General features: G+C 28.1%; 1 protein-coding gene across 1 annotated transcript; it reads left to right on the top strand.

Annotated features, from left to right (window-relative positions):
- The first annotated feature begins 34 nt into the window (after positions 1-34).
- LOC100203779 (RING finger and CHY zinc finger domain-containing protein 1) lies at positions 35-20,903 on the top strand. The gene is made up of 10 exons (XM_065801575.1): positions 35-134; positions 1,628-1,747; positions 4,178-4,296; positions 8,706-8,784; positions 8,860-8,904; positions 9,402-9,460; positions 9,544-9,573; positions 11,025-11,145; positions 19,820-19,843; positions 20,467-20,903. The coding sequence occupies exons 1-10, from the start codon at positions 75-77 to the stop codon at positions 20,776-20,778; spliced, it is 969 nt and encodes a 322-aa protein (XP_065657647.1). The 5' UTR covers positions 35-74; the 3' UTR covers positions 20,779-20,903.
- The last annotated feature ends 7,069 nt before the right edge of the window (positions 20,904-27,972 follow it).

The following is a 27,972-nucleotide window of genomic DNA, read 5'->3' as shown; positions in this document are numbered from 1 at the left end:
GTTAAAAGTATACTCTTGTGTTTATTTAAGTATTGATTTTCTTTATTTATTTGTTTATAACAAAAAAGTAAGTAATGATATCTGAAGATAACCAAAACAGCTGTAAACATTATGAAAAAAAGTGCTCTCTTCTGGTAAGACTTGATTTTTTTTTATTATTACAATATTAATTTTTTATTATTACAATAATAAAAGCTTTGTTGTTAATTGTTTATCACCTCTGATTGTTTTTTTTTTATTTTAACGCTAAAGTCTCCAGGCACTTGTTATAAGATTTGATTTTTGAATTTTAGTGTTTTAAAACTTTGTTTTAAGATATGTTTGTTTTTAAATGTGTTAAGATGACTTAGTAAAAAGTATTTAAATAATACTAAAGTTTTTAGACTGCAATTCAGCACGTGTACAGTCATACATTCGTCCCTAATCAAAAAATTTTCCTTATCAATTCCTAATCAAATAGTTTCTCTAATCAAAAATAAAAACTTTAAGCGTTCCTAACTACTCTCCATAAACCTAAATTTTTCTACTATAACCATACAAAGAATCAGTTTGACCAATTTTAGAGGTCAAAAATATTCAAATGTTTGTACAAGCGCCTAATTTTAAAACTTTTTGCAAAAATTCTAGTTTCTAGTTTAGCTTTTATGCATAATTTTTAGTTTTGTTTTTCTGAGCAGCTCTGAGACATCATAAAAAGTAATTGCTTTAGTTATTTGTACAGTAAACAACATCCATTTTGACATCAGCAGTTTTTGAAAAGGGTAATTATATGTGAAAACATCAAATTTTTTCAAAATATGCAACCCTGTTTCAGGTTTTGCTGATTTTTAAACCACTCAAAGATTTTAATAAAATATGAGCATTTCCATAATTTCATTATCATATTCATATAGTTCTATAATTTCATTATCATATTCCATTTATATGAATTTTATCTTATATTTTATACTTATTTATTATGTATATTGACTGCAAATAATGATGCTATCTGCTAACTGTTCTTTTAACCTTGAAGAAAACCTTATATAGTATCAGTTGCACAATTGAAAAGAGTTAATATGGTTTGGAACAAAGGAAAAACTCTAACTCAAAGAATTGATTCTAGTAAAAAAAAACTAAAAAAGTTGTATGATGATTATCAACTGTTAAATGTAAATAGAATGATAGCATATGAAAGCTGCAGTTTTCTTAAGCATGTATGGCAGAATATCCAAACTTCAGTTTTTTGGATCACCTTAGCACATATACTTGAATGCATGTTTTCTGTACTAGTGATTCAATTCTACTCCTAGTAGTATTGATATCAACATGTTTTTCTGTGAATTAGTTGTGGTTCTTGAGATTTGTGTTTTGAATATATAATATTAGATTTGACATATGCAATTGATAGATTACTGATTTTGTGATTCACACAGTTTTTTTATGAATAAAAATTTTTAAAATAACTTAAAAATCAAAAAGTAAAAGTTATTATTTTTATAGACAGGCTTGAAGTATCATGTATACAGATTTTTCCTTTTTTTTTTGTTTTTGTTTTAATGCAGGTTCAAGATAAGTCTGCAGTTAATTAACTAAGAATGAAATATGGACCCCATTATCTAAAAACTGATGGTTATTTATATTTTAGACTCCTTGCTGCTCAAAACAATACAGTTGTAGAATATGCCATGATGAAGCAGAAGACCACATTCTTAATCGAAGTACTGTTGAACAGATAGTCTGCTCCCAGTGTCATGTGCAACAAGAGGTTTAAACTTGAAGTAGCTTTTTCATATTCTACCATTAAAATACCCCTTTAAAAATGTTTTGATTGTTTTTATAATTTTTTTATTTTTATTAAGAATAATAAAATAACAAAAACAAGCTATTATGTTGACTATATTATATGTTTTAACTTAAGATGAAATTTTTTTAATGTTTTGGTAAATAAAACATAAATATGTTCTGTGGTGTTTAAGATTCACTTGTCAAGATTGATTTTTTTCAAAAACAGAGCGTTTTATACTTAATTTTAGAAAAAACAACTTTTGATGGAACTTATAGTTTCATGCCTATCAGCAATCATCAGCCATGAAGTACAAAATCAAAAATATAAAAAACCATTTAAAAATTACAAACTATGGTAGAATGAGTTATGATGTTATAGTACAAGAAGACGTAATGGAAAGCTATTCTACGCTATCAAATAATGAAAGGAGAAATTTATTTTGGTGTCTTCATTTAGAAACTAATGCACCTCTTTTGTTTAGCAGATTGTTTCCTTTGTAAAATATTATTATGAATTTCTGGTTTAAACAAAGCTTACAAATTTTTGACGCAGGATTGTATGATTTCCAGCATTTAATAATATTCTATTTGATTGAAGATGTAAAGTTTTCTTTTAATTCCCATGCTTCCTAATATAACTTAGTGTCGTTTTTGCACTTCTTTATGTTAAAGGATTTTAGATGGTTCGCATAATGTAGCTTAAAAGAGGTTCCGCTTATCCCAATGTATACTTTATTGTTGTATTGAAGTTTATTTGAGCTTACGATGGCTTGGTAAACGATGTTGTTGCACAAGCAGTTGTTGTTCAGTGGACAAAAAGATTTTTATTGCAATTGCAGGCTTTTTCTGATAATTTTACATCACTATATAAAATATTTTTGTTGTGTGAGTTGATAATAGATTTGATGTTTGGCATGGAGGAGCAGCTTATCTTAATTGTGTTTCTGTTAAATATTTTGTGTAGTTTGGTTTTTAGGAAAATGCTTGTCAATTAGGGTTAAAAAGCGTTGACCAATTTTGGTTGTAACATTTTTTTCTAAATGGAGGATTGTACCAAATTATGTTTCATTTGTGGTTATTTTTTGGAACCTTTTTTATGCTTAGTTTATGTGCCAACTTATAAGTGTATCCCAATTGCTTAAATGCGTCTTCATAAAGATGTGTCGATTTATTAAAAATAACTTCACTTGATGAGTTGGTGGACAATCTTAGCTTGATATTTTTTATTATTTATTATGTTAGGTGGATGGTTAAAATCAGCATATATATATAACTTAGCTTATTTTCAGGCTTGCAGTATGGTTGTAATAAATTTTGAGTAAGATTAGTGATGTGCCATCATAACCAGCAACCGATTAATCGGCTAAACCATTGGCCGATGGCATCGGTTGATTAATTGGCATTGGCCGATGCATCGGTATTGACTATTAAGCCAAACTAAACAAGTGCATAGGCACACCTTGTATATGCAAGATGCATACCTAATATTAAGATATTACCTTTATATACATACATTAAACTCTATAATTAGCCTTAATCGGCCTTTGCTGATGACACATCACTAAGTAAGATTAAAAGTTAAATCAAGGTAGTTAACATTTTTAACATCACAATTGATAGAGATATTGAGATTGTTACGTTTGAAAACTTGAATGGCATGCTTTTTTATTTGTTTTTTCTATTTGATGGCCATTTTTGTTCTTAAAAACTGCTAACCCATCATCTCGATTTAAACTGAAATCATTTTTGTTGTAAAACTGTGAAAGTTGATCTAAAAGAAAAATCCCAACTAGTTCAAATACTTCCGCGCCATCATAGGCTCTCATGGTAACATCAAACAATCCTGCTTTTTCTTAATCCATGATATGCCATCATTAAAAATGAAAGATTTTCTGGCATGACGTATAATGGATTTGCTTTGCTCATCTATTATTATATGTTGCTTGGCAAAGGTAGTTGCGTTATTGAGTATGTTTTCATCAATTGACGGATAAAAATCATTTATGTCAAATACTAAAAATTTACAAAGGTGTTTATCAATTCTTTTTTGGAACCAATTTATCCCATTCTGTGTATTTTGCCATTGGTTTAAACAGAGCCTGATTTTTAATTCCGAGTTGATATTGGATAAAATAAATTTTGACAGTCTTCCTACCTCATTCTTCTTGTACTATAATGACAGAACTCATTCTACTGAAGTTTGTAATTTTTAAACGGTTTTTTATATTTTTGATTTTGTACTTTATGGCTGAGGGTTGCCGATAGGCATGAAGCTATAAGTTCCATTAAAAGTTGCTTTTTCTAAAATTGAGTGTGTATATATATATATATATATATATATATATATATATATATATATATATATATATATATATATTTATTTATTTTGTTTATTTATTTTTTATTTTAGGTCAAGAAGAATTGTTCAAATTGTGGAATTCTTTTTGGAAAATATTTTTGTTTGAAATGTAGATTATTTGATGATAATGACAAAAAACAATTTCACTGTGATGGGTGTGGAATTTGTAGGTATAAGTTGTATTTAATGTTTAAAGCAATCCAAAAAGTGCCTAAACAAGTTTGTTTGTTTTATAAATAAGTTTAGAACTAAATAAACCAAAATAAAGTAATTATTGAGATATTAACACAAAACATTTTACTTTCTTTTTTTTTTTTTGACAATATGTTTTCGGGTATAAAACTAATATTAGGCTCACAATTCTGCATAATTTTCTTTTCTTTTATAAAAATATTGTTTGAATAACGGATGAGTGTGTGCGTACTTATAGTAGATATTTTAAATTGATTTAGTTAACACAATCAGGTTTTCTCTGGGGTAGTTATAAAAAAATATATGCACTTTGTTAAGCATTTCAGTTTGTGATACCACCGGAGACTTGACAAAACAAAATTTGTTTTAATATTGTAAAAACTTGAACAAATGATCAGTGACATTTTTTCAAACTCTTTGCAAAATAAAAAGATTGTAAAAACTTTTTTGAAATAACAAAACTTTATTATGGTCTGTAAAAGTCTCTAATAGAGTTTTATAATATGGTGCAAAATCATAGTCTTCTGAGTAAGCGTTTTTAAAATAGAAACACAGTGTTTTGTTACTTGTTACCTCACTTGATTTGTTTTTTAAAGCTAACAAGCTGTCAAGGTTTGTGTTTTATAGTAATAGAGCTTCAATAGGAGTAGCACTGAGAGGGAGGAGGCTAGTGAGATAGGAAGAATTGACTTAAGATAGGAAGAACTGACTTGAGATAGGAAGAACTAACTTGAGATACGATCTCCAAACTAATAAGCCACCAGGATCGAAGTTTGACCAGATTTGAAAAAATATAACTAGGATTGATAAAATTTATCACATTATCATTATCATCATCATATTTTGTTTAGCCTCCCCATTTATACTGTTTCACTTATATCTTGAGCATCTTCCTAGTCGGATGGTATGAACAAACTCCAATTTGTTTATACCATGTGTAATGCGTTCTCTCCAAATTTACTTATTTCTACCTCTACTTTTTTCTCCTATGCTGTTACCTATCTACATGCTGATACTTAAATCATCTGCATCCTCAATGCTTAACATATGTAAACTACTATAATCTTCTCTAATGAACCTTATTTAATACACTTACTATTCTTAATCTCTAAGATCATGACTTCTTGTCTTGTAGACCATACATCCATCTGATAATTATCTTCTCTCTTGACAAATATGGGAGAGTTGCTGAAATTAGAACAGTGTCTTAACTGAACTCTTGCATTTATTTTAGAAATAAAATGCACTTCATAGCTATACTTTTTAAAATTTAATGTCTTATTTTCTAAGTTTTGAGAGCTTTTTTGATGGAACTAGTGACTCTGTCTCCAATGGAGCCTAGTCAGACTTGTAACATCCCTCCACCTATTTATACACGTACTCTAATTATACTCTAATTATACACTTATATACAATACAATTTACATACTATGCATATAACGGGTGATGCGGAAGTTATCGGACAAATCCTAATTTCATTATTTGAGCATAATAATTAGTTTTTGTGGTTTTATGCGTAGGCATAAACGTTCTATAAAATATAAACTTTATTATTTGAAACACAATTATTTAAAATGAGGTTAAATGCAGCGGAACGAGAATCTTTTCGAAAGCGACTAAAAATGTTTTTTGTAAATAAACCTAATATGAAAAAAAAAAAATCGTAAATCATTTTGAAAAGAAAGGATTTGCTCAAAGTACAATATATGATAACCTAAAAAGACTTGAAACTGTTCAATCGTTTTCTGATAGAAAGCACCCTGGTCGTTTAACATCCTGGGCTAGAGAAAAGAAAGCCGAATTAACGAGACTTGTCAACAATCAAAAAAGGGTCAGTCAGAGAAAAATAGGTATTAAATTTGGTGTAAATCAATCGACAATTGGTCGTCAATTAAAAAAAATGAATATTAAATATAGAAAATTTGAAAAGACTCCAAAATACACTATAGAACAACAAATAACGGCAAAGAAAAGAAGCAGGAAACTAGTTAACCAACTCTATAACACAAAATCGCTTCTAGTCATCGATGACGAAAAATACTTTTGTTTTGCAGGGGACAACATGCCTGGAAATTCTGGATACTACACAAACAACAAAAAGACATGCCCAGAAAGTGTTCGTTTTATAGGAAAAGAGAAATTTCCAAAAAAATTATTAATGTGGATAGCCTTATCTGACCGTGGTATGTCCGAGCCATTGTTTCGCACTTCCAAGGCTGTAGCGATCAATTCATCAGTCTATATTAATGAATGTTTAGAAAAACGACTTCTTCCATTTATTCACAAGTATCATGGAGACTTTAACTATTTATTTTGACCAGATTTAGCAAGTTCTCATTATTCTAAAGATTCTCTAAATTGGATGGACCAATATGTCTATTACGTTGATAAAGAATCCAATCCCCCAAATGTGCCTCAAGCACGACCAATTGAAAATTTTTGGGGACATTTGGCACAGAAGGTTTACAAGGGAGATTGGCAAGCTTTAACAGAGCAAGTTTTGATTGATCGCATTAAACTAAAACTACAAGAAATTGATTTAAACTTTTTACAGTCGCATATGAAAGGCATCAAAGCAAGATTGAGATCAATTGCAGATGGTGGTTTTTTTTTTATATAAAAAATAATATTTTTTTATTAAAAGATAAATGCTTTATTTAAAAAAAATATAATAGTAGTTTGTTTTTTTATTCATAAATAAGTTATTGACATTTTTTATTTTGTCTAATAACTTCCGCATCACCCGTTATGATAAATACTATGCATATATGATAAATACTATGCACTGAAAAAAAGAAACATTAAGCTAAACTTAAACTAGGGGAAAAAAAATGAAAAAACTAAAAATATAAACAAAACAATTCCTTACAAAAAATAAAATAAATTAGCTTTAAAATAAAACTAAAAAAACTCGAAGTTAAAATTACTTTTTGTTACATTTTTAATTGCTTTTGAAAAAATTACTTTAAAATTTATCTTTTTAAAAATTAAAGTTACGCAAAATGCTTTTACAAGTTACTTCTATTGATTGTTTAATAAATGAACAAATTTAATTAAATTATTAAAAAGTGAAACTAAATTATTAAAAAGAAAAAAAAAATTTTTTAGTTACATAGACGTTTCTTTCAAAAAGTTGCAAAAAAAATTTGTATATTATTATGGCACTAACCATAACCACATACAGCTTTCACCCACGTCCAAAAAATTAAAATGCTGTTAGGAAAAAAAAAATCTATTTTATAAACAAATAAAGAAATTTTTAAAGGTTTTTAAAAAGGTGTAATACTGAATTTTATCATTGAACAATAAAAAGTAAAAAACCCGAAGAGTTTTGTCTTATTTATAATTTTCTAAAAGAAACAATTCTAAAATTATAATATTAACTTGTATATAATATATTATAATATTAACTTGTATATAGTATATTATAATATTAACTTGTATCTACTATATATATAAAGGGCAATGTGTGTGTGTGTGTTTGTTTGTTTGTTCTCTATAGAAATCCAAACCGCCGGACCGATCTCGATGAAATTTGGCATGGGGGTAGTCCTCAAGGGGGAGAAGGTTCTTAGCTGGGTTTTGACCCCGTACCCCGACCTTCGGGGTCAGGGGGGTCTAAAAATGGGCCCCCCTGACACCGGGGTCAAGGGGGACCATTTTTTGGGCCCATTTTTGTGTACAGATATCAGGTAAGCCAGTTAAAATATTGGCCCGGGCAACGCCGGGTAACTCTAGCTAGTATAATATATTATAATATTAACTTGTATATAATATATTATAATATTAACTTGTATATAATCATAAAAAGCTAATATCAGCTCATTTTTTATAAAAATGAGCTAATGTTCAATAACACTCAAGTTATTGGTTAACTCAGGTTAACCACATTGTATAGTATAATATATAAGTCTTTCATATCAAAGTAGAAGGAATCCTTAGTGGTGCTGTCAAAAAATTACTAGAAATGTTTGATGAAAAATATGTAGTGTTGGAAAAGATGGTTGAAGTATTAAAAACCAGAGGAGATATAACTGATTTGAGAACAATTTGAAAACAAGTGTTTGTCAAACTTGAAAACTCAATAAACTTATGCATAAGCATCAATGCATCAACTGTAATCAACTGCTCAGTGCTTTGCCTAATCAAAAATCTGTTTTATAAATAATTTGTATTCAACTGTATCAACTGCATCAACTGTAATCAACTGCTCAGTGCTTTGTCAAATCAAAAATCTGTTTTATAAATAATTTGTATTCTTATTTTTTAAAGAAAACTTAATCGTATACTTCATGCATTTTTTCCCTTTTTCTTTTCAAAAACCTATTTTAAATTTTTGCAGAAATTTGTGTTTTGAACTTTTTTATTTTAGGATATTTATTTTTAGAATCGGTGGCAGAGAAAACTTTTTCCATTGTAATAAATGTGGAATGTGCATGGGGATCAATATAATGGACAGTCATAAAGTAATAATGTCTTGTATAGTAATATATAATTAATTCTATAAATAGTTAAATTTATATTATTTATTTTTCTTATAGTGTCTAGAGAATGTTTCTCATCGAAATTGCCCAGTTTGTCTTGAGGTATACTTAATTTTTAGTTATTTTAAATGTACTAATTCACACTTCTCAAAAACATTAAACTCCCAAGTCTTGTTTATTGCCTCTTTTTTAACACTTATGTTCTTACAAATTAATATTGGAAATAAAAAAAGTTGTTTGGGTTATATGTGGACTTGTTTTAAAGAGAACAGTTCAAAATTGAAAAAAAAATTTTTTTCTGTTAAACTGTGCTATTCATGTATCTGATAATTTTTGGACTTTCAATTTTGCTGTTATTTTGTGATAAGCATTCTATTCTTTGAACTTATATATATATTGAGCATTCATATATGTAATTAATATTAAATAAATTTGCAACTCAACTGATAATTTAAGTACGCTTTTTTTCTTTTTTCTTTTTTTTGTTACTCCCCTTTTTTGTTACTGCATGTTTTTTTGTTACTATGTTTAAGTAAAAAATAGTATGTGTTAATTATATTTGATGTGGTTTTTAAGTCAATGTTTTTAATAATGTGTAGGACGTACATACCTCCAGAAAAGCTATTCATGTTCCTCCATGCACTCATCTTCTTCATAGGTTTTTATTTTTTTAACTTTTTATGTTGTTATGATTGTTTTTATTCTACCTTATTTAATTTTTTTTTTTTTTTTTTTTTTTAGTAGTTGCATGGATGGAATGTTTAAACATGGGTGATTATTTTATATTTATTTATTGTATTTTATTTTATTTTGTTTCAATTAAAGGCATCATCTCAATTTTTATAACAATATTTATAAGATATTTATTCAATCAAAGATTTAAAATTTATTTTTCAAATAATTGCTACTGGTTGAGTTATGTTGTTAGTTATTATAACGCTTTTATGTTGTTATAGTAACATCAAAATGTTATAGTACATTAAGAAAATATTAAACCTTTTTTTTTAATTTTTAGTTATTAGGTTATTTAGTTATTCAATTATGTTTTATTAATTAGGTAAAGCCTTTCTTGTCGAATCTTAACATATAAGGGTGTTTTTTTAAGTTAAGCAAGCTAACTATGGCATTACCAGGGAAATGGTGGGATTCACTAAAGCACTCTGCCATTGTACCATTTTATTTTTATTTTTACTGTATTCACCTACTTGCGTTTAGACAGACATGGGCAACTGCAGTCATTTCTCAACAAAGCTTTGAGAAACAAGGTTGCTGCACAGAAAAACAATTTCAGTGCTATGCTAAGGATGAACTGGGGATTTAACTTGAAACCGTTTGTTTATAAAAAGAGCCCTCTACCCTTACACGACTATGACATTTATACTTATGTATCAATCTTATAGTTAAATATAAAAACATAACATGATGATTAAATATAGTAACCATATAAAAATACTTTTCATTGTTAGTCTTTTCTAAGACACAATAGACTTTTCAAATGCATAGCAAATGACGGCAAGTTGATTAATTTTTTATGAAATTTGTGTTAGTAATTAGCAAAAGAAGGTAGACCAAGGATTTCAGACTGAAACTGTGAGTTTAAGACATGGTCTTACATATGTTTAGATTTAAATATGTATTGTCTTACAAAGTATACAGTATTTATGTTAGCTCCAGCTCCTGGAAAAATGGCTTCTTGTACACATTTTCTTTTAGCATTTTTAAATGGCGTTTAAACTGAGAAAAATGTTTTGAAAAGTAAAAAACATATTTACAAAATTTTATTTCTAAATTAACCAAAAAGTATCAAAACAAAAACTCAAATAAGTTAATGTATTCTTAAGTTATTTTATTTTAACTCAATTTTTAATAAAATCATGTTATATTACTTTTATGGTCATGTGTTATAATTAATCATTTGAGGTTTATCAAAATATTTCTCAAGTTAGTTAAGCTAACTTAAGTTGTTTGAAGAGCATTTGTAATTATGGTGATTATACAGAAAAAAATTCTTCAGTCAAAATAATCAGTCATGCTTACAAAAGCTTGTTTAGAAATATGCCACTTTTGGGAGTCCTAGCATTACTTATCATTTTATCTTATATCTAGGTCGGATCAGTGATATATGATGATATATGGTTCTATTTAATGAATAAATTTGTTTTATTTGCTTTTGAAAATAGATTTTCTTTAGTTTGTTGTTAAAAGCTAGTTACTTTATTTAGGTTAAACACTTGTCCAGTTTGCAATCAATCATTGGTTGATATGAAATCCTACTGGTTACTACTAGATAATGAAATCGCACATACCATCATGCCTCCTATTTATCAAAATTATAAAGTAAATGTAAGTGAAGATTTTGAAGACAGTGTGTGTGTATGTGTATTTGTGTGTCAATATATATATATATAAATATATAAATATATATATATATATATATATGTATATATATATATATATATATATATATATATATATATATATATATATATATATATATATATATATATATATATATATTTATATATATATATATATATATATATATTTATATATATATATATATATATATATTTATATATATATATATATATATATATTATATATATATATATATATATATATATATATATATATATATATATATATATATATGTATATATATATATATATGTATATATATATATATATATATATATATATAGGGTGCAGAAAAAGTTCCCGTACAAAAGTATAATTTAAAAAAAATATCTGTATGGTGTTTTCTTTCAATATATAGCGGTTGTTAGTATTCTTTTGTATTCCTTCGTATTCTTTTAGTATTTTTTAAAATTATATTGTTTTAAATTAAAGTGTAATTTGTTTCTCGTCTTGTACAGGAACTTTTACTGTTTTTGCTGTTTATATTATTGTACATGAACTTTTTCCGCACCCTGTATATATATATATATATATATATACATACATACATACATACATACATACATACATACATACATACATACATACATACATACATACATACATACATACATACAACCTACAGAATTAGGGTTGGCATTTGGCAATGTTGACCTAACTGCTGACCTAAAAGTGTTTGAGGTCGACAAAAATTGCCGACCTAATTTCTATGTTTTATGGTAACCTCTTTGTATCAAATTTTTTTTACCCACCTGGTGTCAACCTCCAACAGTTTGAGGTCGGCAATAAACTGCCGATCTCATTTTTTCTAATTCCAAGGGTTGTATATGTGTATATATATATATATATATATATATATATATATATATATATATATATATATATATATATATATATATATATATATATATATATATATATATGTATGTATATATATATATATATATATATATATATATATATATATATATATATATATGTATATATATATATATATATGTAGCGATGCTGTTTTGAAGTGCATATACTATCAAGAAAGTGCTTGAACTGAGTCAGAGCTATAGTATAGTAGAAAATAAAACTATGTAATTTTCACAACTTTAAGTTTCATGCTATTTCAATCATCAAGTGAAATACAAATATAGTTTTTTTGTTAAAAGAAAAATTATATACAGTTGGTATAGTTATGTAAAACTATACAGAAAAAACCTATTGTTACCAGTGCATGTATCTAATCTTCAAGTTTGTGGTTGCTTAATAGAAATTTATTTTTGTGACAACATTTGGAAATTAATTCTGTTTTTTTATTAAGTAGCTCTTCGGCATTTTTATAAAGTAAAATTATTGGTTTTTCATATAAACAAAGTAAACATCTTTTTGTTGTGTTGTTGCAAGCAGGCACTCTTTTTAGGATAGACCAAGTTAATTCAGGTATTTCTTTGAGTTTTTTCCTAGTTTAGACAAAGGCAGTAAAAATATAATTGAGACATTTAAAAACATCGGATTCCAAATAGAAAATCAAACTACCCGCCTCAAGTCCTTAAGCAGATTTCTTTTTCCATTAATGATCGGTTATCGCAAAATTTTTCCGATGAAAAAATATTTAAAGGGATCCCAAATCTCTGAGGCATGTTGTGTTCATATTAGAAAATGATTAAAAAAATGTTTGCTCTATATTTTTTTGATTATAAATAAAGAGCGAATGAATACCAAGAAAACTAACTTTTTTAATTTAGTCGAAGCTTGCCTTCTCTGTTTTATTGTAGGCCTAAAAGTCAGCATAATATATGCCGCAATCTACAGACTTGATAATTTATTCAAGCGAGTTTTATTCCTAACAGTTTCAGTACATGACGTCATTGATTTTTTTGTTTGTTTACATAATAAATCTATCACGCAAATATAACACAACATGTCTCAGAGGTTTGAGATCCCTTTAACTCATCAAAAACAGAATACGAAGAAGTACTCAAGCAAAACGGTTTTGGAAACTTCAACTTAAAGTACAACCCAAAGGACAAGACACCCCAAAAGAAAAAGGAATAAAATTTGGTTTAAACCACCTTAAAATAAAAGCATCTCTACTAATTTTGGTCGAATCTTTTTGCAATTAATAGGTAAGCATTTGTCACCTTCAAACCCATTTCATAAACTATTCAATCGAAACACCACAAAAATTAACTACAGCTGCTCAAACAACATTTCAAAAATCATAAAAAATTACATCAAACAAAAAAATTCAAAAAACATGGCTGAAAATTTCCTTTATAATTGCAAACAAAAAAAAATCTGCCCGCTGAATAGTATTGTAGAGCGACAAACATAATTTACAAATGCATAACATCTTCCCCATCCATCCAACACATCCAGCAAAACATACATTTGTTTATCAGAAGGCATGTGGAAAGAGAGATATGCAAACCACATGCAATCATTTATAAATAAAAAACTTTCAAATGCAACTACTCTTTTAAAATATATATGGGAAACTTGGGAAAATCTCAAAGAAACACCTAAATTAGCTTGGTCTATCCTAAAAAGAGCACCTGCTTACAACAACACAACAAAAAAATGTTTACTTTGTTTATAACACCTGATGACTAAAAAATGAGACAACTTTAAAATTGATATTATAGCTATAGTTACATAGCTATCAAATTTAATTTAAAATAAATTTATAAACAATTACATGATATTTAAAAAAATATATTTATTGGTTTTCAATAACATCATTAAAAGCAATTTGACCTAGACTAACTGAAGTCATTGAGACATAACGTTTTGCCACTTCCGGATTCATTTTGTTAAGACAATTCACAATACGCCGTTTGAGTTGAGGAATGCTTGTTGCTTGCCAATTATCCTCGTAGACTAAGCGTTTCAACTGACCCCTAAAGTCCTCAATTGATTGAGTTTCTGGTACATTGGGTGGATTTTTTACCTTTGGGAGGTATTTTGTTATTGGCATCGAGAAAAGAAACCACTTCATTTGCATAGTGCAAGCTAACTAAATCTGGCCAGAACAAGTACTCTTTATTTTTATAATGTTCATCAATGAAGGGTATAAACCGCTTGCAGAGACATTCTATGTATGCTTGTTTGTTGATTGCCTGACCACTTTCAAAAAACATTGGTTTTGAAGTCCCTTTGGGCGATATAATCAAATAGACTAGCACCTTTTCTTCGTACTTCTTTCTTTTGAATTTGACGTCACTAGTTGTAGATGACATGTTGCTAGAATAGAAGCCATCGTTGCCAGCCAATTGTATTTGCATATGTAAAATATGATTTGCTGTCCAAGACAAAATCAAAATGCCTAAAATTGCGATATATATGCCGACACAAAAGTTTGTTTCGAGCTAGTTGGCTTTCGCTTCGATGTGGAATCTTTTTCTTCTAATATCTAATATTTGTCTTGTTTTTAAGAATTTTAGATATAAACAAAATCTTCGAGCTACTTGATATTGTGAAACACCGTGAAGATGATCAAATGCCTTTTTCAATTGGTCTATGTTTTTTTTGTCCATTTTTTTCGTCTTTGGATCGCTTCCTTTTTTTCGTTAATAGCCAAAATTATTGTCTACACATTCTAGAGCACGATCTATGGTTGCTTTCAATGCTCCTTCATCTAGAAAGTGTTTTACTGTGAAGATTTTTGGCTTTTCCAGATGCAAATTTTTAAATTGGCAAATGCGTTTTCTAAGGTCTTTTTGCAACTTGTTTTATACGGAGCCATTTTAATATTTTAAAACTATAATATAATTTTAATAGAGTATTAAATTCCCTATAAATATACTAATTTATTTCAATTGCATAATTATGAATAGCATACATATATTAATTTAAACTTTGTCTCATTTTTTAGTCATCAGGTGTTATAAAAAACTAATAATTTTACTTTATAAAAATGCAGAATAGCTACTTAATAAAAAAACAAAATTAATTTCCAAATGTTGTCACAAAAATAAATTTCTATTAAGCAATCACAAACCTGAAGATAAGATACATGCATTTGTAACAATAAGTTTTTCCTGTATAGTTTTACATAACTAGTTTCAATTGTATATAATTTATATATATATAAATATATTTTAATATACATATCTCTCCCTCTCTCTCTTTTTCTCTTTCTCTCTCTCTCACACTCTCTCTCTCTCTCTCTAGACTATATATATATATATATATATATATATATATATATATATATATATATATATATATATATATATATATATGTATATATATATATATATATGTATATATATATATATATATATATATATAGAGAGAGAGAGAGAGAGAGAGAGAGAGAGAGAGAGAGAGAGAGAGAGTGGCGACAAAATAAATAGCACAGATTAATGTTTAATATGTAATGATATATTTTCTGGAGATCTGAGTTTTTGAGATCTAAATTATTTAGCCTAATAAAATATTAGTTTTAGAAGATAACGTTACTGAGTAAAAAAATAAATTAACTTAGTTAAAAAAAAAATTCGATCATATAAATGATTTAGAGGTATCATATAAATAATTTAGAGGGGCAATTTAAATAGCACACCCTGTTAAAGAATTATCATTTTGCTATAAAAATCATAGAAGTTCTTTGTATAAATAGTTAAAAAAAACTTTGTTTGAGGTAAATTAATATTTAGTGGTGTATCCTTTTGAGTCAATAACTGCTTCACAACAACGGCCCATTGACAAGATCAATTTTTGGCATTGTTCAGGCGTAATAGCGTCCCAAGCAGTCTTTTTTTCAATCCAAAATTAGTCTAAATTTGTTGCAGTTAATTGATTTATGTTTCTGTCAAGTTCTTTCTACAAATTTTCTATCGGATTAAGGTCTGGTGACTGTCAAGGCTACTCCAAAACGTCAATCTTGTTAGCGTTAAACCACACTTTTGGGCGTGTGCTTTGGTTGTTTTTTGGTTGGAATTTCCAAACCAAAGGAAAATTTTTTTTTGGCATAAGGCAACATGATGTTTTCTAGAATTTCTTTGTACATGTGTTGATCCATTGTTCCTTGAATTCTATGCAACGAGCCCACGCTTCACCATGAAAAACTGTCCCAAACAATCACCTTGCCACCACTGTGTTTTACAGTCTTTAGAGTATACCAATGGCTGAGATCTTGGTTTTGGGGATAACAACCATATTGTTTTCTGTCATGTCCAAAGCAATTGCACTTAGACTCGTCGGTCTAAAGCAAATTTTTCAAAAAACATAACTCCTTGTGTATGTACTGTTTTGCAAACTTCAAACGACTGACAAGATTGCATTTTGAGACCAATGGTTTTTTTCGGGCAACTCTTTCAAATAGCTTATTTTCGTGTAAACAACTTTTGACAGTGCTGACAGACAAACTGATTTGTAAATTTTGAGCAATTTGATGTTTAATTTTTGGTGTGTCAGCAAAAGCATTTAGCTTAGCAATACAAAGAATGGCTGCGTCTTTTGTGGGGGCTGTTTTTCATTTGCAAGACTTGCATTTTCTGTTGCTTAATGAACCAGTATTGTTAAATAAATTATTAGCATTGATAACTTTTTTACAACAACAACCCAACCTTCGAGCTAATTCAGAGTTGTTCAATTCTTGATCTCAAAATGCCTGTATTTGTCCTCGAAAGGCATCTGTTCCATGTTTTCCTCGTCCCATAGTTAAAAGAATATGATTTTTGCAAAATTAAATACAAGTTTATCCTTAAAATACTGACTTTAGTTTTTTTCTTTTAATATAATATAAGAACATTGGTTTATTTTTAAGAAAAAGTAAATGTGTGCTATTTAAAATGACCTCAAAAATTTAAACACAACTGCTAAAATGCTCAAAACAAGCAATTTTGATAGTTATAAAAGTCAAATGAGAAGTTCCGTTCAAAAAAGTAAGCATTGTTGATGCTATAAAAAATAATAGCAATTGCTATAAAAACATAAAACTTGATATCAAAATGTTAAACCAGCTGGTCATGAAAGTGTGCTATTTATATTGTCGCCACTGTGTGTATATATATATATATATATATATATATATATATATATATATATATATATATATATATATATATATATATATATATATATATATATATATATATATATATATATATATATATATATATATATATATATATATAAACAATTTTAAAATGTATTCTACAAAATAGAGTGCTCAATGTCCTTAAAAGAACAGAGCAATTATAAATTAGTTGAAAATCACTTGAAATTTTTTTTACATTTTACATTGATGAAACACAGTGTAGAATGAAAAAAAAAATTTTTTGGTGATTTTCTAGTAAATGCGGTAGTGGTGTAGTGGTAGAGTGCTCACTTTATGAGCGAGAGGTTCCGAGTTTGATCCCCACCACATCCCTGGTAGTACTGTGCTCAAGTTGTTTTTCTGCATAGCGGCCTAGTTCATCAAGGTTCGTGTTTCAGAGTTATAGAGTTGAGAGAGGGTTGTAGCCACAATTAAGTAGCCTCCTTGTCTGTAGTGGCCTTCTGGGCCTTGGGGAGGTAAATTAACAAAAAAATATATATGTATGTATGTATATATATATATATATATATATATATATATATATATATATATATATATATATATATATATATATATATATATATATATATATATATATATATATATGGAGTTATAAATATATATAACTCCAAAACACGAACCTCAAAGAACAAGGCTACTCTGCGGAAAAACAAGTGGAGTGCGGTTCTACCAGAGACGTGTGGGAATGTAGAAAATAAAACTAAGTGATTTTTACTACTTTAAGTTTTATGCTATTGCAATTATCAGGTGAAATACAAATACAATTTTCTACACATATCTTATATTATATCTCTGATTCAATTTATCCAGCACTTTCTTGAGAATATGTTCTAGTTTTAAAAAAGTTTTAGTTTAAAGCTAAATTTTCAATTTATGTTTTGACTATAGCATAGTTATCCTCAGTTTAAAGATATAAGTAAAATGTGCGAGTTAAGTTGGTGTTTATTAGTAAAAGATGTAAAATTGGTTGTCATAATACAAGTAAAATTAGTATAACAATATTGGTATACAATATAACATATTAGTAAAATCCGAATAACACAACGAAAAAACAGTTAAAAACTTAAAAGTAATTATAGAAATGATATAAGAACCATTGATGCTATCTTCAACTAGAATGAAAGTTTTTTATCAATTTTTTTCACACAGTTTATTTACATCTTAACTATTTATGGCTATGTTATAATTGAAACATTTATCAGGTGGATAAATGAATGAAACATGTATCGGGTAGACAAGGAAAAGTCCAGTCAGTTTAAATTATGATTTATCTAGAACCATAAATGCTTTTTATTTCAAGCATAAAAAGCATGAATGCGAATGTCTCTTTTGGCTTAGTTTAGCTGTTTCTCTCTATTCAGATTCTCATCAAACCCACTTTTGCAACTTAAAATTCCTTTTGTTCTATTATTTTTATTTTTAGTTCTATTACTTTTAGCTGCAATCTTTATACTTTTATAAAATCTTTGTGATAAATCAGCTAAGATTACAATTAAGCCCAAATCTTTTTTTGAAGATAGTTTTATAATAGACTTTTCATTTGTTAACATATTCGCTATTCTATTGGGTTGACTAAATGGTATAATGTGTATTTGATTGGGCAACTAAATGGTTTAAAGAAAAATGCTGACTATAGCATCGATTTCCCATTGACTGTTAACTTTGTATATATAGCTATTGTGTTTATAATAATAAGTGACTCATTGTTTTTATTATTATTGTTATTACTATTATTGTTATCATTATTATTATTAGTAATGTTTTTTATTATAAATATTGTGATTCTTATGTTTATTATTATTATTATAACCATTATTATTTTATTCAATGTCATCAGGTGTTTACTTAATGTTATTAATATTGATATTTGTAAATAACCTCGAAATATAACTACCAACCATTTCATAAATATATTAATTGATTGGTTGATTGATTGGTTGATTGATTGATTAGTTGATTGATTGATTGGTTGATTGAGTGATTAGTTGATTGATTGGTTGATTGATTAGTTGATTGATTGATTGAACTTATCATAGCAGATAAAATTTTTTGTGAGGATGCTCTTTTTCAATGTTCTGCTGTTTGCTTGTTCTCATTCGAAATATTTTTTCCTGATGTTCTTTTTTCACTTTTGGTCTACGTTACGTATGTAAAATTGATTTATTCTAGAAAAATTTTTCAAATTTTTCTAGAATAACTACTTCTGATTCAAGTCAACTTGATTCATTTATTTCAAAGCAACCGCATGTTCGATTATGATTGCAAAGTTTTGTTTTCAACTTAGAATAAAATTTTCTAACATTTTCAGTATGCTTTTATAATGCTTAGAAGAACGCAAGTCTGTTTAACTTCCAAAATTTCATTTCTATTAATTAAAATTGTATCTCTTTATCTTTTTACGATTTAAGAGAAATCTAAATTTAAAGTTGACCAGAATTTTCCGTGTCCATCCGATATTTAAAGTTTAATAATTTAAAAAATTTGAAAAATGTTTTTTAAAAAAAAAAGGTATATTCAGAAATTATTTTTTTTCGTTCATAGATTTTATGCAGAGATTGTCATGAGGTAACTATTTTTTAGTAACTAAATTTCAATAATTTATTATTTTATATACTTTTAATTTTTTAAAATTAAATTTACATACTTAATTATTACATACACAGTATGTAATAATTAAATATTCACAGTATGTAATAATTAAATTTTCACAGGATGTAGTAATTAAATTTTCACAGTATGTAATAATTAAATTTTCACAGTATGTAATAATTAAATTTTCAAAGTATGTAATACTTATTTGTTTTATTGAAATTAAAAAATTACAAGTAACTAATGGGCCTATTACTGATATGTCTAGACTACTTCTGTACTACTTTGGTACTAAGCTAATTCTGACTCGGTACTAGGCTACTTCTTACTTAACTGAAATGTCCCCAGAACGCCGAAAACCTGTAAAAACACGTTTTTAGATGCCAAACTTTTTCCTTGTTATTTATTTAAAAGTTGTTCCTCTTTGGGTTTGTTCTTAGTAAGAGTGTTCGTCGATTAGTAAGATAAGTTAATTGAATAGTTGATTATCGCTATTATTAGTATTCAGTGAATAATAAATTTTTTAAGTTTTAAAAGTGTGTGATTTTTCTTTTAAGTGTTAAACTCATATTAAAACTTATCAATGTTTCTTATTGCAGAAAAGTAATGTATCCTTTCACGTCATTGGCTTAAAATGCAAAGAATGTGGTGGTTACAATACAACTAGAATAGGCGGCGACGATCCTTTGCCGGAAGAGACGGCTGCATCTCAAATTGTTTATGAAGCAAGTCAATCAGAAGTTTCAGAATTAGAAGAATCTTGGGAAACAATCAGCGGCGAAGAAGATGAAAGCGACTCCAGAAGCAATTTGACTGACCCTTCTTCGAATCAAATTTTATTTACAGAATCTTTAGACAATAGCTACACAATTATTGGACAAAACCCATTAAATCAAAATCCTCCAGAATAGTTTAAGCCTCTAGAATAGTGTTTTTGGAATTTTTTTTATTAATAGAAATATCTCATTTTGAAAATTTTTGTGTATGTTTGCATTTTTATCAATAGTCTTGTTCATGCTCATCTTTTTCCTATCAATTGGTAGTATTTCTTGTTTTTAATTAATATTTATTGAATAAAATATATCTATAGTAGAAAATTCATATTTAAGTATGAATTTTCGAAAGTTCAAATTTGTCAAGTTTGTCTCCTTTATTAATTTTTGTCTTCTTTATTAATTTTTTTTCATAATAATAACTAATTCCGTTTATAATAATAATAACCAACTCCGTTAATTTATTTCCCTTTTGTTTAAAAATTATTTACCAAAATGCTTCATTACCACTCTTTCGCTACCATCCTCGTTCGTTTAACCTCTTAAATACTATTCTTGATGGTTGCCTTAAGACGTTTTTGATAAAAAACAGTATGTCGGGCTAGGTCCGAGGTTACATTTTTCAGGATTCATTTTTGCAATACATCTACATAATAATTAGATCAGATTAATAAATAATTTTTTGCAGTAAAAAAAAGAAAAGAAAGTAACGTTGAAAATATCAAAAAATTGCATGTAGAGGGAACATGTAGAGCGTACAGTTGCAGATAATCAGGATGCAGTGATTTGGAAAAAAGTGTAGGGTAGAAGTAGATAAAGTTAGAACACATTGCAGGTAATATGAAAAAGCTATGGATTTTTATAGATTTTTTATAAACAATATGAAAGTATATTATCACAAATGACCCTGATCATTGTACTTTCGTGTTTGGGCAAAAGCGGAGCATTTTTGTGGAGTAAATCCATAATTTCAGCTGGCAGCTTTTCCAGGGAACTTTGAAAATATCTATCCGAATGTCGAGCATAGGACTGGAAAATTCAGATGTAGGTACATTTGAAGTTCATGGTTGGATTGAAACCGGAACCAAAGCATGAATCTGAGAAAAACTTTTGTAGTAGTATTTCATTTTAAAAGTTACAATCAAAATTAATCCATATAATATAAATTAATAAAACAAATAAAAACAAATCATTAAATAATAATTTTAACAATTATCATCGAAATTTCTATTCTACAGATAACTTTGTCAAACCACAATTTGACAATGTATATATATATATATATATATATATATATATATATATATATATCAAAAAATAAATAAAAAATCTCAAAGAAATACACTGTCAATCGCAAATTCAAAATATTATCGAAATAAAATTGTAAATAAAGCTTGACTTATTAGTAAATAATGTTTTATTTAATTACAATGCTTAAAAAACCTTTTCTTATGAATTGAACTTTTAAAAGTTCATATTGTTTAGTGTTTCTTTTATATACTATAAAAATGTAACACTAAACAACATAAACTTTAAAAGATTCAATACATAAGAAAAGGTTTTTATACCATAAAACCTAAATATTAGTGTTTTATAGGATTAATATTATAAAGATATTAATAATTTAGGAAAATAATTTTCAGAAGTACCTCTCTTTATAGGGATGCGTGAATTTCAATTTTACGTTAGTCGAAATTTGCTTAAAAAGTGTTTCCGAATTTTTCATGAAGCGTCAAGGTCATCATCTGCCTTAATGATATTACTAAACTTGTTGATAGTTTAATTTAGAATAGGTATAATTGCTTTTTATAATCTTCATATTTTAATTAATAATTTCAGTATAAAATACATTTAAGTAGTGAACGGAAACTTTCGGCTTCGGCCGAAACCGAAAACCGAAATTTCTGCTTTAATAATTTTTTACTTTTCCTGTTTCGGCCGAAATTTCTGTTCAAACCGCTACCGAAATGAACCGCAACTTTTATTAGATTTTTTTTAAGTTTAGATAACTTTTTTTTAATTTAGAGTGGGATCATGAGAATTTCTTAATTGTAATCGTTTGTTAGTAAATTAATTTTTAATTATAACAATTGTAGAAATTTTAATTGAAATCACGTGACATAGTAGTTTTAAGTTACTATTCTCAAGTCATTCTTTAAATAAATTAACATTTAAGTGAAGCAACCAAAATCAATAATCTCATCAAAAGTTTTTCGGTGCTAAATTTTAAAATGGAAAATAATTGAAAGAAAAGCTATTTGTGGAATCATTTTACCGTAACAGCCAGTGATTCCAAATACGCAACTTGCAATATCTGCAATTTGAAAATATCTCGTGGATCGCACAATCCAAAACTTCAATCACTTAGCGGACTTTCATCACATTTAAGAAGTCAACACCCACATCTTACTCTCAAAAGAGGACTGAAATTTTGCAATTTACAATGCCTGGCTGGGTTGACGATATCTCAAAAATTGATTCAAACTCCAAAGAAGGTCTGAAGTTTCATAGATCTATATTTGAAATGATTATCCTCGACTTACAGCCTTGGTCAATTGTAAATAATCCGGGATTTTTACGTCATCATGCTATTTTTACACCACATATTGACATTGAAAGTGAGAAATACTACCGTAGCATGCTCAATCCAGCCTATAAAAAGATTAAGCTTGCAACGAAAGTTATGCTTATCGAAAAAAATGCTGAAACTGTTTCCATCTCTCTGGACGCTTGGTCATCCTTTCATCGTGAGTACTTAGGCATGATGGCACACTTCATTTCAGACAAATGGGAGCGGATCAAATTTTGCCTGTCATGTTCCAAGCTTGATGAAAAACATACTGCTTTAAACATTTTTCAGACTTGAGAATATTGTGAAAGAGTGGGAGCTAAAGGACAAGATCACAGTCTGCTTAAGAGACAATGCTGCAAATATAAAAGCAGCTTTCAAAGATCCACAGTGTGTTTACAAGTCTGCTGGGTGTCTAAATCATTCACTTCAACTAGTGAATAAAAAAGAACTTTTTTCACTCCAGAGTGCTGTAAGCTTGATAGAAAAATGTCGAAAGCTTTGCACTCACGCTTTTTTTTCAAACTCCTTCTTTGCTGAGCTTTACAAACAACAAGAGATTCAAATGAACAATTTTGACAGGCTCGGGCTCAAAAATGATGTCCCAACACGCTGGAATTCAACTTATTAGATGCTTGAATGAATTCTGTACTTAAAATCTGTTATTGCTACCACACTGCTAATCCGTCCTTCCAGCGGCATTGAGTTCACTGTACAGGATTGGAACCTGTGTGAAAAGCTGGTAAACATATTAGCAATTTTCGAAGAAGCCAAGTTGCTTTCTGGAAAGGATGCTTGCATCAGTGCATGCATTCCAATTGTGACAACTATTCTGAAGTCATTTGAAGTTACCTCTGATGACGAAGAAGTAATGGGCATGAAAAATACTTTAAAGAAAGCAATGGAGACACGTTTTTTTGACTTAGAAACCATTGATCATTTTGCAATAGCAACACTTCTTGATCCCAGATTCAAGCACCACTTCTTTAGATCCCAAGAAGCCTTTCAAGCTGCTGAAAAACAAGTTTTTTTGGAATTAGACAGTTCCAATTTGAGCCAAAATGAAACTATACCTGTAATGAAAACTACGTCTATTGAGAACACTGGGTTTTCTTCAATGATGCAAGATATCATTGCACAGCCACAAAGTACAAATTCCAAAAATCCAACTTCCAAATTGGCAAAGGAAGTTTTAAATGAGTACTTAGACAGCCCAACATCTTCATGTTGCTTAAAGTTTTGGAAAGAGTATGAAGAAAAAACAACATTAAAAGCAAAGTTTGGTTTGGCAAAAGTAGCGAAGAGATTCCTTACACCTCCACCGAAATCCACCGAAGTTGAAAGGTTGTTTTTAACTGCTGGAGACATTCTTTCAAATGAAAGAAACAGACTTTTGCCAGAAAACATGGAAAAAATTTTATTCTGTAGAGAAAATATTTCAATTATTAACTTTAATTATTGAAATGTCTTGACATTATAGTTTTTATCAAATTATATTATATGGTGATTGCTTAGATATATGTAAAACAGTTTTTTTTGCTTACAAAAGTAATAGTTTTTTTTGCTCATGTAAAATATATTTTTTTGATTATAAAAGGTTCAGGGTTTTTTAACATTCTTTTTTAAATTTCGGCCGAAATTTCGGTTTCGGTTTCGGCTACGGCTTCACTGAACCAAAATTTCGGTACTTTCGGTTTCGGCTCAAATTTCGGTTTCGGTCATTTAAGACAAGCTGAAAAAGTTGATCAAAAAGGAAAACAAAGTTATCATCGAAATAAGAGTTTGTTCTCGACAATTTTTAAAACGTCAACAAGAAAAAGTATTTTTTCTTTAATTCTGAAAATGTTAGGAAATTTTATAGATTGGAAAAGAGTAAAAGCGGGTCAAACCGATCTATTTTTTCGATCACTGATCGAAAAATTTAAATCAAAACCGGAACCGATAGGAATATTTAAAAAATAATAGCACCAGAAGAAAGAGAATCATCTCCTCTAGTCAAATGTGTCAAAATAAAATCCAAGTCATTTTTCAGTCATTTTATTTTTATAAAAGTTTAAAAGCGAGTCGTAAAAATTTGCTTTTTTCTTTTATTTGCTATGGTAATAATTCGGGAACCATAATTCGTTTTAAAATAATTTTACCTCTATCTTGTAGAAAATTTAATTTTAATACCGATTACATAATTTTTTTCGTTTTATAGTTAAAAGTTTGACAAAAAAGTAAGTAAAATTAATATTAAATTTTTTCTGGTAAAACCGATCATTCACATATTTACTTTAAATTCCTTTACTAAGTAGTATGTGAATTTTTAAATTAGGTACCTAGGTGAATTAGTTTATTGAATTTTCTCATGTGTTAGTTCCGGGTTCTTCCTATATAAAGTTGTTTTAAAAAAATGACTCGATGATATTTATTAACTATTCACTTTCAAGATGACAACAAGTAAAAAGTCATACAATGAAGAAGATATAGAAGCTGCGTTAAATGATATAAAAGAAAAAAATACTTCAATCAGAAAAGCTGCATTCAAATATGGCATTCCATTCTCAACTCTAATAGGTCGCAAGAACAACAACAATGCTGGCTTCAAGGATCAGGATCAACAACTGTACTCTCACAGCAAACAAAGTCAATTATGGTGCATACGTATAAACCGATGGTCTAAAGAAATTTCCACAAGAAAAACTCACACTTTAGTATCTGCCAGAGCCGCTTCTTGTACGCAATAAATAGTTGATAATTATTTTGAAGTTGTCACTAAACAATATCAATTGTCTGGGATAACTTCTGATTGTCACATTTGGAATTGCGATGAAACGGAATTCTGTGGTGATCAAGACAAAGCAACTGTAGTATGTCGAAAAGGTGCAAAGCGTGTTTTGAAACTCACTGGTAACAATGAAAAATTCCATTATACAGTGAACAATTGCTGTAATGCTGATTGATACTTTACACCACCATTCGTGGTATACAAAGCAAAACGAAACTTTAGAGCTGAGTGGGCTTTAGGTGGTCCGACTGGCACCAAATATTTAATTCTGGTTGGATGGAGCATGACACATTTATTGAATGGTTGAAGGAACTGTATATACCAGAATGTCAAGCTATTAGTGGTACTCATATATTACATTTTGATGGACATACGTCTCACGTCAGTTTAGGAGCTGTATTGCTATGTTGGGAAAATAATATAATTTTGATTTTTCTACCAGCCCACTCATCTCACATTCTTCAGCCACTGGACAGAGGTGTCTATTTCCATGTTAAGCAAGTGTGGAAGGCAGTTTTTACCAACACACAAAATGCAAAAACTTAGATAAAGAAAATTAGCTATCTCCGAAACGTTTAATCAACCGACGTCTTCAACGCCATTGCGAACAATAAAATCTTTAGCATTATCTTCTGAACCAACAACAGCAGCTTCAAGGTTCGACAAGTACAGAGCACTACATGAGAGAATGAAAATCGAAATGGAAAATGAGCTAAAGAGTTTTTTGCAAGAAAAAAATCAGTCTCATGTAAAAATATCAAGGCAACCTAATATTCCAAAAATTGCAGGCCAATGTATTACAGAACACGGTGTTGCAGATCATCTCAAAAAAAAGAGAAGAAGTTAAGCAACTCAAATTAGCTGAAAAACAAGCTAAAAAGTGTAAAACCATGTGCAAACTCATAACGCCATTGCCAAACCCTGCAGAAAAAGAAGTAGCTCAAATTATAAAACCGATTACAACACCTCAGCCAAAAGAAAAAAAGTTATTAAATGCAAAAAGTGTAAAAAAGAATTACATTAGGACATGATGTCATGCGAGAATCCGAATTGCAATACTTGGCTGTGCAACAAAACATGTTTGCCAAAAAATTTTGTAATGAGTTCAGATTTTTTTTGTTGTAAAAAACCTTAAATCTTTTATTATTTCTGTATGCTATATAAAAAATATATAACATATTTCTGTATGCTATATATAAAAAAATATATATATATACATTTACATATATAAAATGTTAAATTTATTAAATGTGTTTTATATTAATCGGTTTTAACAGATTTTCTACCAAAAGCGATCATTTGTTGTTTGTTCAAGTTTTCATACATTTTTTTTTTAATCAACAGTAGCAAAAAGTAGTTTATGTGTAGGGTTGCCATATGGTAATCTCCGAAAAAGAGGAGATTTTGCAATTAGTGGCAAATGAAAGGGGTGTCAACTTTATTTAGCAAGGTGGTAGAGTGGGTACCCCTATTATGAATATAAAATGAAAACCATTTTTTTAAATAACATTCATTTTGTTAATATAAACAGCTGGTTTGAAAATTAATGTTAGGACTCTTACAACTAATTAATGTTCTTTTAATCATAATGCAAGTGTACAATCAAATTCAAATTTATTGAACAATAGATAAATATATATATAAAAAAAATTAATAACTCATAAAATTTTTAATATATTTTCAAGTATACCGCTCTGTATATTTTTTATTATATATTTTATATATTATTCTATATTAAAATATACCATAAATGTCTAATTAAATATAGCATATATTTAAATCAAAGTAAAAATAAAATGTATATATATTTAAATAAAAAGACTAATGAAAGATAAAATCTGTATGATTTCAAGTTAAACATTAATTTTGTATCATTTGCATCAATCTTACTAATCACTTGTATCAGTGTCTCTTTCATCAAAGCTTTTATTTGTGGGAACAGAACTGTGAACAGGGGAAAATGGATCATACCAACTATACTTTTTGTTGAGCC

Source organism: Hydra vulgaris, chromosome 07 (assembly GCF_038396675.1).
Source record: "Hydra vulgaris chromosome 07, alternate assembly HydraT2T_AEP".
In the NCBI taxonomy this organism is placed as follows: domain Eukaryota; kingdom Metazoa; phylum Cnidaria; class Hydrozoa; order Anthoathecata; family Hydridae; genus Hydra; species Hydra vulgaris.
This window is presented reverse-complemented; position numbering and strand designations above follow the sequence as displayed.

Bases quoted from the DNA above. Each gene is read 5' to 3' on its own strand.
- LOC100203779 (XM_065801575.1), top strand. From the start codon at position 75: ATGATATCTGAAGATAACCAAAACAGCTGTAAACATTATGAAAAAAAG. The intron at 8,785-8,859 runs GTAATAATGTCT...TTTTTCTTATAG, and splicing joins ATATAATGGACAGTCATAAA to TGTCTAGAGAATGTTTCTCA. The intron at 8,905-9,401 runs GTATACTTAATT...AATAATGTGTAG, and splicing joins ATTGCCCAGTTTGTCTTGAG to GACGTACATACCTCCAGAAA.